General features: G+C 58.2%; 7 protein-coding genes across 7 annotated transcripts; 4 read left to right on the top strand and 3 right to left on the bottom strand.

Annotated features, from left to right (window-relative positions):
* The first annotated feature begins 62 nt into the window (after positions 1 to 62).
* On the top strand, positions 63 to 1,081 carry SCHCODRAFT_02544657 (uncharacterized protein). The gene is made up of 2 exons (XM_003030913.2): positions 63 to 290; positions 342 to 1,081. The coding sequence occupies exons 1-2, from the start codon at positions 209 to 211 to the stop codon at positions 965 to 967; spliced, it is 708 nt and encodes a 235-aa protein (XP_003030959.1). The 5' UTR covers positions 63 to 208; the 3' UTR covers positions 968 to 1,081.
* Positions 1,082 to 1,103: 22 nt separating this feature from the next.
* Positions 1,104 to 3,668, bottom strand: SCHCODRAFT_02318824 (polyadenylate binding protein). The gene is made up of 9 exons (XM_003031315.2): positions 3,634 to 3,668; positions 3,523 to 3,579; positions 3,203 to 3,465; positions 3,077 to 3,153; positions 2,974 to 3,025; positions 2,833 to 2,926; positions 2,589 to 2,783; positions 1,439 to 2,541; positions 1,104 to 1,385 (listed from the first exon to the last, which is right to left on the bottom strand). Exons 3-9 carry the CDS (start codon positions 3,409 to 3,411, stop codon positions 1,241 to 1,243), a joined length of 1,875 nt encoding a protein of 624 aa, XP_003031361.1. The 5' UTR covers positions 3,412 to 3,465; positions 3,523 to 3,579; positions 3,634 to 3,668; the 3' UTR covers positions 1,104 to 1,240.
* A 299-nt stretch (positions 3,669 to 3,967) lies between these two features.
* On the top strand, positions 3,968 to 5,683 carry SCHCODRAFT_02668755 (serine-tRNA ligase; the record flags this gene model as incomplete). The annotated part of the gene is made up of 8 exons (XM_003030914.2): positions 3,968 to 4,103; positions 4,152 to 4,222; positions 4,271 to 4,432; positions 4,481 to 4,604; positions 4,651 to 4,844; positions 4,897 to 5,326; positions 5,381 to 5,520; positions 5,579 to 5,683. 8 exons carry the CDS (start codon positions 3,968 to 3,970, stop codon positions 5,681 to 5,683), a joined length of 1,362 nt encoding a protein of 453 aa, XP_003030960.1.
* A 125-nt stretch (positions 5,684 to 5,808) lies between these two features.
* Positions 5,809 to 6,791, top strand: SCHCODRAFT_02318794 (uncharacterized protein). Its single transcript, XM_050342359.1, has 2 exons — positions 5,809 to 6,345; positions 6,405 to 6,791. Exons 1-2 carry the CDS (start codon positions 5,955 to 5,957, stop codon positions 6,758 to 6,760), a joined length of 747 nt encoding a protein of 248 aa, XP_050199631.1. The 5' UTR covers positions 5,809 to 5,954; the 3' UTR covers positions 6,761 to 6,791.
* On the top strand, positions 6,726 to 8,581 carry SCHCODRAFT_02628989 (uncharacterized protein). The gene is made up of 2 exons (XM_003030915.2): positions 6,726 to 8,039; positions 8,091 to 8,581. Exons 1-2 carry the CDS (start codon positions 6,802 to 6,804, stop codon positions 8,329 to 8,331), a joined length of 1,479 nt encoding a protein of 492 aa, XP_003030961.2. The 5' UTR covers positions 6,726 to 6,801; the 3' UTR covers positions 8,332 to 8,581.
* Positions 8,582 to 9,382: 801 nt separating this feature from the next.
* Positions 9,383 to 11,243, bottom strand: SCHCODRAFT_01190356 (uncharacterized protein). Its single transcript, XM_003031316.3, has 7 exons — positions 11,045 to 11,243; positions 10,930 to 10,990; positions 10,819 to 10,880; positions 10,559 to 10,726; positions 9,975 to 10,476; positions 9,808 to 9,917; positions 9,383 to 9,747 (listed from the first exon to the last, which is right to left on the bottom strand). The coding sequence occupies exons 1-7, from the start codon at positions 11,081 to 11,083 to the stop codon at positions 9,607 to 9,609; spliced, it is 1,083 nt and encodes a 360-aa protein (XP_003031362.1). The 5' UTR covers positions 11,084 to 11,243; the 3' UTR covers positions 9,383 to 9,606.
* A 23-nt stretch (positions 11,244 to 11,266) lies between these two features.
* Positions 11,267 to 13,053, bottom strand: SCHCODRAFT_02628984 (zf-DHHC-domain-containing protein; the record flags this gene model as incomplete). Its single annotated transcript, XM_050345503.1, has 8 exons — positions 11,267 to 11,802; positions 11,862 to 11,912; positions 11,962 to 11,987; positions 12,040 to 12,210; positions 12,264 to 12,342; positions 12,389 to 12,440; positions 12,543 to 12,603; positions 12,658 to 13,053. The coding sequence occupies 8 exons, from the start codon at positions 13,048 to 13,050 to the stop codon at positions 11,658 to 11,660; spliced, it is 978 nt and encodes a 325-aa protein (XP_050199630.1). The 3' UTR covers positions 11,267 to 11,657.
* Positions 13,054 to 13,600: the final 547 nt, after the last annotated feature.

Genomic DNA, 13,600 nt, shown 5'->3' with positions numbered 1-13,600 from the left:
ACCGGATCACGTGTTTCTCGCTCGCAGTCGCACACGAACTCAACCGGACGTCACTTACTCATCTGCTCTGTAAGTTCGTTCGTCAGCCCGGCTCAAGCATTCCCTCCGCTCCGTTTCGGTCGCCGATATAGCAGGTATATAGGGTCGAAGATCCTCCAACAGTCCACAATATCAGCACTGCCAATCTCCTCGCATCACATTCCGAGCAATGTCAGAGATCACGAAACCTCTTCCCCTGGTTGTCATCTTGCAAGAGCCAGGCTCTGAGATTGATTTCGATCGCTACATCGGTACGTAGTTGATATTGAACTTCGAACACTCTGTCTGAACAAGCCATTCAGATTGGTACAACAACGAGCATGGTCCGCGCCGGCTTACCATCGATGGCTTTCTCACTGCCGCACGATGGAAGGCCACAGACGGCAAGAAGCCCTCCTGGCTCACCCTTTACGACCTCACATCGGAGGACGTCGCCAACGGGGATGCATATCAAGCCGTCGTCGCCCAGGGGTCCGAGAACGAGAAAGACATCCTCCAGAAGCTCGAGTTTGGTGCACGCCGGCTATACCGGCCGCTCTCGTCACGCACGCACCCGTCCACGACGGCGGAGCAACTGCCAGGGAAGTTCGTCCTGGCGGTGTGGATGGATGTGAAGCCGGAGGGCGAGGAGGAGTTCAACAAGTGGTATGACGAGGAGCATCTGGTCCTCCTGGAGAAGGTTCCGGGCTGGCTGCGTGGGAGGCGATATACGCTTGTCAGTGGGAAGTCGCATGGTGCGCTGCCTGGCGGCGAGCCGCACTACAAGTATCTGGCGGTGCACGAGTTTTCGATGGGCGGATTCGCGGAGACGCAGGAGCTAAAGACAGCGATAAGCACACCATGGCGTGACGAGGTGGCAAAGTACGTTACCGCGAGGGACCTTCGGGTCTTCGAGCTCGACGTCGTGTATGAGAAGCCAAGGAAGTAACTAGTCGATGGAAAGGTAGAATTGGATCACACTCACCTGCGCGTACGAAGGCCAATGGAACCTGTTCATCCTCGAGCCATACTTTTGTCAACACAACACATAGATAGCATGAAGGCATAGATTGTCTAAAAGAGTGGATGGGACAGACAGCCGTGTATCCCAGTGGAGTCGATGTCCCCGTGGTGCGCGCGATGGGGGCCTCGGGCGCACCAATTACCCAGCCAACCAATGTCCCCGCCGAACACGAACCCTGAATACATACGATTACAACGTTTACTTCGTGAAGTCCTGGAGGACGCTGAGGGCCTCGTTGACCTTGCCTGTCAACGCCTCGGGCGAATCGAGGAGCGTGAGCAGCTCCTGGTTGTCCATCTCCAGGAGCATACCGGTGATCTTACCGGCGAGCTCAGGCTGTTGACTGAAAGGTCTCAGTCAGCGGAGTCTTTACGGCACGCAACAATCGACACTCACGGCGCAATCTTGATGTAGATGACCTCGCCGAGCATCTGCTTCTGCTCCATGGGAGAGACGGAGTTGAAGGCGGCCATGTTGATCTGACCGGGCTCCGTGGGCTGAGGCGCGGGCATCGCCTGGGCGGGGGCAGCCGCACGCTTGGGACTTCCCGGACCCTTACCCTGGGGACGCGTATGAGCACGACCCGCAACAGGCGACGTAGGCGCAGGGGCACCGTTGGCGCGAGGCGCACCGCGGCCTGCAGGCGGCACAGGGTAGCCCTGAGGAGGGGGCGGCGCCTGACCGTATGGCGCAGGGATGGGCATGCCACCCGTTTGCGGCGGGTAGCGCGGACGGGGCGGCATCATCGCGGGCTGGCCGTAGCCCATCATGCCGCGACCCTGTGGCGCGCCGTAGGGGCCAGGGGGCGGGTAGTACATGGGGCCGCCCATGTAGCCGCCCTGCACGGCGACCTGCTGCATGCGCAGCTGCTGACGCTGCGCGATCTGGCTCTCGAGCTGCTGCCGGCGGATCTCCTTGCGCTGCGCGAGCGACACGTACAGCGGCTTCGAGCCGATCATCTTGTTGTTCATCTCCGCGACGGCCTTGGTCGCCTCATCGGGGGCACTGTAGCAGACGAAGCCGAAGCCCTTGGACTTGCCGCGCTCGTCGCGCATGACGCGGCAAGAGGTGATCGTGCCGAAGGGCTCGAACTCGGCGCGCAGCTTCTCGTCGTCGACGTCGTCCTCGAGGTTCTTGATGTACAGGTTGACGCCCTGGTATTTGTTCATGCGCTCCTGACGCGCCTGGTCGTACTGCTTGCGGAGCTCGGCTTCGCGCTCTGCCTTCTTCTGCGCGCGAGCGACGTAGAGCTTGCGCCCATGGAAGTCGGACTCGTGCAGGGCGTCGACGGCCTTCTGCGCCTCCTCGTGAGTTTCGAAGTTAACGAAGCCGAAGCCGAGGTTGCGACCCTGGTCATCGCGCTTGAGCAGCGACGACTGAACCTGGCCGTACTGCTTGAAGAGGTTCTCAAATTCCTCGTCAGTGACCTCGGGGTCTATGTTCTTCACGTAGAGGTTCGTGAAGTGCGCGCGCATCTCGTCGATCTTCGACTGGCGCTCCTAGAGGATGATGAGCTTGCGCCACATGGACTCGTCATGTTGCTTACCTTGCGCGAGATGTGCGGGCCGACGTACACCTTCTTGTCGTTGAGCAACATGCCATTGACGGACTTGATGGCGTTCTCGGCCGCCTCGGCCGTCTCGTAGTGGACGAAGCCGTAGCCCTTGGAGTTGCCGTGCTCGTCGGTAGCGACCTTGCACGAGAGGACGTTACCGAACGCCGCAAACGTGTCGTGCAGGGCCTGAACTCGACGTAAGACTTAGTCGGTACATCGGCTGCGCCCCACCCACCTTGTTGTCAATCTGCTCGTCAAGGTTCTTGATGAAAATGTTGCCCTGGCCAGTCTTGCGCAGGGCCGGGTCGCGCTGGGACCACATGATGCGGCTGCACGAGGGTCAGACACGCCCATCGGCGGGCCAGATCGCACGTACCAAGGGCGGTTCTTGATGCTGGAGTAGTTCAGCTGCTCCAGAGCGCGCTCACCTGCGCGTCGTCAACGATCGATGAACGGCCAGTTTGCACGCGTCTACGTACCGTCGGCGGCGTTCAAATAGTTGACGTACGCGTAGCCGAGGGAGCGGCGCGTCACCGCATCGCGACACACGCGGATGCTGGATCTGGGTCAGCACAGTGTACGATGCACGCGCGCATCGCACGCACCTCGCCACAGGCCCGATCATGTTGAAAATTTCGAAGAGCATGGACTCGGTGACGGTCGGGTCGAGCTCTCCGACGTACAAGCTAGCTGAGGTGGCGGTGTTGGCGCCATGAGTGGGGGCACTGGCGGCGTAGCCGAGGGGAGGTGGGGCCGCGGCGGCGACCTGCTCGGGAACGGGCTGGGGGACGTTTTCGACAACGGGGGTGGACATTTTGCCTTTTTCTATGTGTAGTACAGATGTTCCGTCGTTACTGCAATTGAATTTCTGTGAGGAGAAGGGGATGAGCGGAATGGAACACGAGGGACGGCGATGGCAACGCACAGAGAATCAAGAAAGAAGAAGAAAACCGAGGCCAATGAAACTTGTGAAGTCTTTGATCTAAAGTACAGGTGAGTGAAAAGTGGTCGGGGAGATGGGGAGGCGGTCTCTCACTTTTTAGATGGTGGCTTAAGAAAAGAGATGCCCGCCGCCTGTCCCGGTGTACTTAAATTAGTCACGTGCACGTCCAGACTCGCTACCATTTGCGCCACAAAACGCTTGCTTCCCAACTTCACGGTGCGCGACGTTATCGAAATTGGGCAGAGGTCTCCTTCAGTCTCAACGTCGTACATTTCGCTCGACTCTACTGCGATCGAGAGTCAGCCTCCGTCCGACGGAAGTAAAGAATAATTCTGCGGCCATCACTATCTATCGATCGAGTCATCATCAGTACAGCCGATCGCGTTTAGGTTCCCTCGTTCAACATCACCCAGAACCTACAACAATCATGACGCTCGACGTTCTGCACTTCATTGACAGCAAGGGGGGCAATGCTGAGGAGATCCGCGAGTCGCAGCGCAAGCGCGGGCACTCGGTCGAGTTAGTCGACGAGGTCATCCAGATGTACCAGGACTGGGTGAAGAGTGCGTGTCCCTGCTACTGAGATGGACACCCACTTATGGTCATCGCAGTCGACTTCGAGGCGAACAATCTCGCGAAGCAGGTGAACGCACTGCAGAAGGAGATCGGGCAGAAGAAGAAGGTGCGTTGATTTACAATGTACGACGAGCGCGTACTTACGATCGGTCAGGCAAAAGAGAACGCAGACGATCTGGTCGCGCAGAAGAAGGAGCTGGATCAGAAGGTCGCGGCGAAGAAGCAGGAATCGAAAGACTTTGAGATACTCCTCAAGAAGAAAGCGCGCGGTGTCGGCAACATTGTGGGCAAGAACGTCCCCGTCAGCCAAACTGAGGTGCGCAAGGCGGAGTTCCCCATAGTCTCACATGCTCAAGGTTCACAGGACGACAATGTCACCGTCCGCACTTGGTTCCCCTCTGGCGAGACAGACGAGCCCCCTGCTCGGCCCGGTATCCTCGCACATCACGAAGTGCTCCTGCGTCTCGATGCTATGGACCTTGAGAGAGGTGCGTCGTAGTGTGCGGTGTGATCTCCGTTACCGACAGTGATTAGGTGTCAAGGTCTCCGGTCACCGGGGATACTACCTCACTGGCGATGGCGTCGATCTCAACCAAGCGCTCATCTCGTACGGCCTCGACTTCCTGCGCAGCAAGAGCTACCGGAAAATCCAGCCGCCATTCTTTATGAACAAGGAGCAGATGGCAAAGACCGCACAGCTTGACCAGTTCGACGAGGAACTCTACAAGGTCAGTTTTCCGAGCGGAACACCATCGCGCATTTCTGATCTGCGGCGCACAGGTCATCGCGGACGACGATGAGAAGTACCTCATCGCCACCTCTGAACAGCCTATTTCGGTCTTGCACTCCGATGAATGGTTCGAGAGCCCGGAGACGCAGCTGCCCAGGATGTACGCTGGTTACTCGACGTGCTTCCGCAAGGAGGCGGGTGCCGCTGGCCGCGATATGTGGGGCATCTTCCGCGTCCACCAGTTCGAGAAGGTTGAGCAGTTCTGCATCACGGACCCAGCGAAGAGCTGGGAGATGTTCGACACAATGATTGGCAACAGCGAGGAGTTCTACCAGAGCTTAGGCCTGCGTTATCGCGTCGTGGCGATTGTGTCTGGCGCGCTCAACCTTGCTGCCGCGCAGAAGTACGACCTTGAGGCATACTTCCCCTTCCAAAAGGAGTACAAGGAGCTGGTCTCCTGCTCGAACTGCACTGACTACCGTGAGTCATCTGTTTCAGCCGCGAAGTAGTTGCACGCTGAATTCCTTCTGCCAGAGGCACGACGATTGGAGGTGCGCTGCGGGCTGAAGAAGCAGGATCAGACCCGTAAGGTGTACGTACACATGCTGAACGGTACATTGTGCGCTACCGAGCGTGCTCTGTGCTGTCTCGTGGAGAACTGGCAGACGCCTGAGGTGCGCACGCCGTATTTCTTACACCGTTGCTTCGCGTTTATATTTATCGACCGATCAGGGCCTCGTCATCCCTCCCCCTTTGCGCCCATACATGCAAGGGCGCGAGTTCCTGCCGTTCGTGCGAGAATTGCCGAAGAACATTCAGAAGAAATCGCAGGCATAGAGGGATCGCTGTCGCTGTTGTTGTACTTGTTTGTACCACTAGAATCGCTGTTTACATTATGCGGTGGGGCGCTGACCAGGAGACGGGAGGGCGTGGGGGATGCAATCAGCGCGCAGTCAGTCCGCGCGGGGATCGGAATGTTTCCTTCCCATCTGCGAATAGCACAGCCACGCCACACGTCCTGCCCTCTTAATTTATTGTTGTCATTGACCGCCGCGTCCTCCTCCTCTGCCACCGCTTATCATCGTCCAGCCCATTCTATGCCGCGCGTATGATGCTGCCCATGAATTCGTCCGTCAAGGAGAAGGAGAAACTCATCCGCAGTGCCCAACCGCCCTGGACGCGTCCCATTCTGCTGAGGATCCCCGGCGTTCCCGACCGCGCCCTCCGCGTCCTCATTCCCAACACCTCCCGCCTACAACAGATGCGCCTTCCACGGAACGGGCGAAGAAGGGGGCCAATCCTGCTCTGCTGCGCGCTCGTCGCCGCGCTCTTCACCCTCATCATCCTCACGCGCAAACCGCACAAGAATAACGACTGGGCGCAGCCGTGGCAGCCCGTCCAGGAGGGTGATCCCTCAACGCTCGTCTTCCAGCGCGAGCACCTCCAGCGAATTTGGGAGTGGGAGATCGCCTCGGGCCACTACCCCAGCCGGCGCAGCAGTGCGTGGCCAGTTTCGTGTCTCATCTCGCGCAAAACTGACACCGCCTCGTTGCACTAGTTCCCCGCCAGATTGGACTGAAAGACGAGCCGCTGAATCCTGCGTTGCCCGCACAGGGCAGCAAACCCCCTCCCTCGCGATACCGCCCACCGCCAAACGTCGTCACCACTAGCGCGGACACGGACACGCTCGGAGTTGGGTACAAGCGCGTTTACCTTGATATCCAGGCCGCCCCTCCCAATGTTGCCTACCCGCCGCGGCCTGTGCCCGGCAGCGCGGCGGATATGGACATCGTCATGAAGTACTGCGATTTTTCCGAAAACAAGGTACGCGCGAGCCCCGATTTTCTGCCGCCTGGTCGTAATCATACTATCTCCCACAGTACGTCCGCGACTGCTTGGAAGTGCTCAGATTAGGCGGCGGCCTCGATAATGGCAAGCGCGTGCGGCGGGGGAACATGGACGACTGGAAGTACATCTACGTCGAGACGGCAGAGAACTCGACAGATGGGATCGACATGAAGACGTATTTGCCGAACCCGATCCACCGAGAGATCACTACCGAGCACGCCCCCGATCCGAACGCCGGACTGGAGAAGAAGGCGGACGCAGAGTGGGAGACGTCGCTCCGATTGCCACCCACCCTCCAGCACAAGCCCTCTGCGCTCTTGCCTGAGCCCTGCGATCCCGAGAACCCGCGTCTGTTCCACATGTTCTGGACCGGACCGTTCACCGACAAGCCGTATCTTGCGCTGCTCTCCTTCCTCTTCACGCAGAACACGGGCATCCACCTCAAGGACTGGCCAGCGGATGCGCGCGTCTGCCGTCCCCAGTTCTGGCTGTGGATCAATCCCGGTCCGGCTGCCGCGGTACATAACCCCTCCGCGCTTCGCGATATGTACGACCAGCTAAAGGCGAGCCCATGGGCAGCACCCTTCCTGCACCCGCGGTTCAAGGACGTCATCCAGTTTAAGCTGTGGAACACAACGGAGCAGCTGGATGGCGTTCCCGAGCTCAAGACCGAATGGCGCGCACTCCGCGATACGCTTTTCAACTCCGGCGGACACATCATCAACGTGCCGCAGAAGCAACAGCAGGAGGAGAGTGTGGCGGATGTCAATGGCACGGCGGCAGCAACGACGACGAAGGACGAGAACGACATGCTCAATCGGTTAGGCTCCAAGTCATCGTCCGAATACGACCGGTTGTCCGTCATCCTCTCGGATATGGCGCGCTTCGTCCTGTGCCACCGCTTCGGCGGCATCTACCTCGACGCGGACACCATCTTCCTGCGCGACTGGGAGGAGCTCTGGGGCTGGAAGGGCGCATTCGCCTATCGCTGGTCGCGATTACCCAAGTACAACACCGCTGTCCTCCGCATGCACAAGAACTCCGCGCTCGGCACCTTCCTCTTCCGCACCGCGCTCAAGAACGGGCTCGACTTCCACCCCATGAGCGTCTCACGGTACACGGCGGACGCGCAGACGGAGGGCCTGCTCCTACGGCTGCCAGACGCACTGTTTGATTCGGCGTGGCTGAACACGGAGTACTACCAGCGGGACCGGCCGCCGCAGCCGTACTTCGAGGAGTTTGCGAACTTCTTTGAGACGCCGGCAAGGGACAGCGCGGCACCGCAGGCGCTTGGCTTTGAGGGCTTCTTCAGGGGGGCATATTCGTATCACTTCCACAATTTCTGGTGAGTGACTGCTCGATCGGATGCGTACTTTCTTTGCTTACCCCCTTGCAGGTGGAAACCTTTCGACCCATCGAGAAACTGGCCGGACCTGGGACCACGATTCGCCGCCAGCGAGCGCGCCGCACGGGAGGCCGCGCGCGCGGAGAGCGGCGCCAACACTAGAGACGACAAAGAGGACAGCGTGTGGGACGACAAGCGGGACCTCGACTGGTCGACCGTGCTCAAAAGGACTTTCGAATCGTACATACGCGGCGAGCGCCCGAATATGTATGGTGAATGGATACACTGGTGATAGGCAGCCTATACTAGTGGCGCGTACCTACGCTACACTGGTGCCGACTCGCTACGCTGGTGCCGACTGGCTACGCTGGTGCCGACTAGCTACACCAGTGGCGACGACGACGCAGTAATACTGTACGTTCTGTAGAATCTTGTTTGTGTGTGACTGCTACATACCTGTTGCTATGCGAGGGAATACCTATGCGCCTACGGACACAATGTGGAGGTCATGACATGGACAATAGCATTCCTTCTTCTCTCTCCTTTTTCGGGCTTGCTTAGGGACTTTGAAGACTTTGGTGATCGTAAGGAACTGCTTTGGTGTGAGTCACTTTTCTCTGGATCAATACAGACTGAACTGAGGCGCATCCATACACGTTTACGCTCGTAAGTACTACCTTGGGAGGATCGCAGGGCGGGCGCGACTGAGTCGAACATGTCATGTGATCGCGCTCCCTGCGTACGGACTGGATCTCTTCGCGAGTCAGAGGGGCTGACCATAAGGTCTCAACATCAAAAGATTACCATGTCAGGTAAGTCTCGTTGCTTCCTTTCCTTCCCTGACCATCTTGAAGAAGCTCGCACGTAGAAATGGCACTTTACCTCAGTATCCACTCAGCCTAGCTGCAAGTTTTACTTGAAAATGGTGCTTGACGTCCACCTGAGGGGACCTCTGTGATTGCTTCACTAGGAAGCTGCCTGTACCGCCTGTAAGTAGGATGTGTAAAAGCAATTGGACAGTGCGAATAAACGTGACTGGATGGCAGGAAGGGGGGATGATTGCAGGTGAAGTGGGAGAAAGGGGAAAATGAGTTGAGATCCAGTATCGAGAAGCAAAGTGAAGATCGCAGCCAGCCGGAGAGCAAACGAGTCCGAGGAAAAGTGGGACAAAAGAGCGTTGCGAAAATAAAGTAAAAATAATAATTAGGGGATCGTGAACGAGGGGACGGGCCGCCGTCGCAGACGACGAAACCCGGGGCGGGTACCGTGTATGTACACTGCAAGGTGTAGTACAGTATGTACATGCAAAGTGGGACGATGGGGGCAAGGAACTGGAGGACCGTAGCCGCTCGCGGCGTAGGTAACCAGGATGTCCGTGGAGTGTCCGCGCTTTTGAGTACTCGGATTGTGCCAGATCCCATCCCTTCGCGGAACGACCCTTTCGCTGGAAGGGCGCACCAAGAGAGGAAGACGGCAAGGATCACGTGTAATGAGCTAGGCGCATGGGTGGCGAAGGCGAGGTGGGAAGAGATGGGCGATGGTGAGAACGGGATTACCGGGCGCCGCCTCAAACCACGCTGTCGCGCACCCTGCGGCCAGAGTCGTAGGAGTACTCGGTGGTCTCCACGGTGCGGAACACGCCGATGCCGGAGTCGCGCATCTTGCTGTCGCTGATGAACTGGTCGGAGCCGTTGAAGGTGCCCTTGGCCTGTGCAGGAGAGGGTCAGCATATACGGTTCCGCAGTCGTAGTAGGAAAGAGTCTCGAACCTGGTAAGGTACCCCGGAAGTCCTGCTCATGGATCCCTGCTCGTTCGACCTCAGCCCGCTGATCTGGAACGACGTCGTCGGCCGGTGCACGTAACTGTGCAGGTCGAGGACTGCGCAGACAACGTATCAGCATCCGCGCCCCTCTGATCAACTTGCTTGCGACTCACTGACACGCGCGCTCATCATGCTCGTGAACGCAATCCCCATCGCGCCAAGGACGGTCGCGTTACTGTTCCCGTAGTACGCGTAGAAACAGAGGTTGAGGATGTTGAAGAACGTGGTCACGGCGAAGTAGAGCATCGACGAGTTCCACAGAACATCATTGAACGCGGGCGTCGAGCCGTCGTTGTTTCCCTGACTGCGGCTGAAGTGCTTGACAGCCAAGCCGCGGTACGTGAGCACGACAATCACCACGTCAAAGATGGTCGACGCCTGCAAATGCCGATCAGGGCGAACGTCGCGGACGGCACTGGGAGGGTCACGCACGAGATAGTACAGGTAGCTCAGGTTGTGGTCATCGCTGTACTGCAGGAGGCAGTTCCCGGACGAGCCGACGTCGAACTTGTAGAACGAGTATAGCTGCGCGAAGATCTCGACGCCGGACACAACGGCTGCGAGCGCGCTCAGGGCGATCGTCCCCGTGCGTTTGAGGTCGCAGATCGCTACCGTCTGTTACACGACGCGCAGGTAAGCATCGATGGCGACGAGCAGTAGGGCCCAAGATGGACCCCTGGCAGCGGAAGACACGCACCCGCACGACGAAGACGGCGTGGCTCGCCCAGGACGCGAAGCACTGCATGATCGGCATGACGCGGAAGTAGCTGCGGCAGGCATCGTACGGCGCGTTCTTGGGCAGCTCGACGAAGAAGTGCGCGAAGAAGCCGATGAAGTTGGTGACCAGCGCTATGAGGCCGAGGTACTGCGCGCCGTCATGAGCGAATGATGGACAGGGCGTGTGATGGACAGGAGAGGGAGGGAGGGATCAGCGCAGCAGGGGACGCGGAGACTTACCCGCACGAGAATGAGCATGAGACACGCAGTGCTCATGCGCGTTATCGAGCGCTGCCGCCGATCTGCAGAGGGTCAGAACGCGTAGGACGGTGGGGAACGCGGCCTACTCACACATCCGTATCTCGCCCGGGAGCGTAAGCGCCCAGTCGTAGACGAAGATCGCCAGCGCGGCCTAACGCCGCTGTCAGCCCCACTTAAAAGGACCTGCCAATCATCCGCGACTCACGATGCGCATGAACTTGGTAGCATCGTTCCACGGACTCATGCTTGCTGCTCCTGCGAGTCCTCAAAGGCCAGCTTTGCGAGAGGGGGAAGTGAGGAGGGGGAAGAGGAAAGGGGGGAGCGAAAGCGAAAGCGAATAATAAAAATACAAGCAAGCGAAAAGGCGGGGGCGGTCGACGCGGGTGAAGGCAGGACGCAAGCAGGCGCTGGGCGGCTGGACGCTGTCGTCACGGACCCTTTTGCTCTCGGCGGGCGGCTTTCCCATCAGGCCCATGTTTCTTGTGGAAACATCTGCTTCGGTGTGGATTCGGTCGGGAAACCGGACGGACGCTGGGAGCGCGTGCGGCGTGATTGAGCTGCCGGCGGCGGCGGATGGCGACGGTTGCCAGCCTTGAGAGAGAGATGAATGGCCGCTAGACACGTTACCTTCACATGGACCCACGGTCGACCCACGCGCTCGAGGCTGACAGCTCGGTGATAGAATCTGTCGACGGAAGAGGCCTGCTGTGGCCCGGGGAAGGGACTTCAGAAGACCGGGGTGGATAGAAGAAGTAAAACGTCAAGGGATACTTGCGGAGATCGCAAGTCATCGATGTGCAGATCGGTTATGATACATGTCATTGCTCTACGTCGTCCTCGTCCGTGAGTTCTTCGCCGTGTTCGATACCTAGGTGTCCGTTCTCGCAGCCCGGTCGACGAGCCCACTCATAGCCATTGGTGTACGGGTCGACTATGAGGGGGAGAAGGAGCGAGTACCAAGGGCTACACATGGGGCAGCAGGTGAGCGAGCTGCGGGGTAGAGGGATAGGATCATGACGCACTACTCTCCACAATCACCGACGTTGAAAAATAGCTTCAGATTGGTTCTCCATCTGCCTCGTCGTGAGCGACACTGTCGAGTTACAGTATGCTGGGACCTACCCTAGATCATATGAGTTCTGAAATGGCTACGTGGAGGTCAGTATAAGGCATCGTATGGCACACGAAGAGGACGCGTACCCGCGCCTTCCGATACTCAGCAAAGTCCATCGACTCCACAGTGGTTTCGCCTGAGCAGACCAAGTGAAGGTGGTATGCACACATCACAGCGACGCATAGGCTGAGCACGACAGCCAATATATAGATCAGCACAAACAGCGTCTGGCTGACAATCGTGGCCTTGAAAGGACGCTGGAAGGACATGAGTTAGACTGGGAATGTGGACGGAAACAAAGGGGGCTCACAAGCTCAACGCCCAAGGCGATCAGCACCGCTCTCCATGCGGTGAGAGCGAATATGCCAGAGCATATCACAAGGTATGCCCTGTTAGATGTGAGCACGAAGTAGGATGTGTAGGGCAGACGCGCACATGAAGAGGATGAAGTAGCGCTCATTGTTTATGCCAACGCATTGGTTAATCCCTTGACTTCGGGGTGAGATGTGTGCAGGAGTAATGGAGGGGCAGCGTCTTACACTGCATTACTGTCAAGAGGAATCATTGCTTGTTCGATGACGGAGGCTCACAGGACAATGATGATCGTACTTCAGGATGCATTTGCCGCATATGCGGCAATGGTGCGCGCGCTACAGATATTGAGTAAGCGTCAAAGCCTTGATTGAAAGTCATAGTCCACGCACCTCCGGCCTGTTCTTCCTGCACCGCTTGCACATCGTACATTGCGCCGTCGTGACCGCAAAGTTCCTCCTCATCACTGGATCCCCCCGCTTCTTCCTCGCATACATCCACGGCCGCCGCCTTGCTACCTCATCCCCCACCACTCCCGGAGGCATAAAGCACGCCCAGTAGTAGTTACCCAGCATGTTCGCCACAAGCAACATGCATAACGGTATCGTCAGGATTGGCGCTGACAGAGTTGGAAGGACGACATCGAGGAAGCACAGGACGCCATAGGTGAGTAGTATCCAGGCGAGTGCAACAAACCAGGGCCCAGCAAAGCCAGTGATCTTGTCGCCCAGGCGCTCGAGGGTCTTGAAGCAGCGGAAGACACGCCCGGACAAGGCACCTGGCATTTCTGGGAGGAAGAGGCGCGCAAGGCGGTGGCGCTGTGTGGGAGTCGGACCGGTGCGCCGGTCATGTGCAGTGGCTGTAAGAGCGCCCACAAGTTGAAGTGCAGCGGGAAAAACAAACGATAAAATAGTTAGGTGGGGGACCCACGATAGCTCACGCAGGGGCTTACCGCGCGTCTTTGGCGCGCTGGCGGCGCCACGGCCCGATGACCGCTGCTGAAAGGCAGCTCAGGACGTCGAGCGCCGTTCTTAGGCCACAAAAAACTGTGCACATTGTCTACTTATATTGCATACAAACATTCCGTCGCTCACCGCTCCTAGCAGCGCTCAAAAAGGAGAGCTCTGCTCATCTTTAATGCCAAAAGGCGGGCCCGGCACTGCGCGGCAACGCGACGGTCAAATTTTCTCACGAAAATTGGTATGCGTGGGGATGGCAGGGTACAGAGTGCCCTTGCAAAGTTTCAAGCATATACGCAAAGAGACGCGCGCGCTGCGCGCGCCAGAGCCCGCGGAGCTCTTTTCGAGTAAGACCCGGAAAAAGATTTGTACTTGT

This window comes from Schizophyllum commune, assembly GCF_000143185.2.
Source record: "Schizophyllum commune H4-8 unplaced genomic scaffold SCHCOscaffold_7, whole genome shotgun sequence".
In the NCBI taxonomy this organism is placed as follows: domain Eukaryota; kingdom Fungi; phylum Basidiomycota; class Agaricomycetes; order Agaricales; family Schizophyllaceae; genus Schizophyllum; species Schizophyllum commune.
This window is presented reverse-complemented; position numbering and strand designations above follow the sequence as displayed.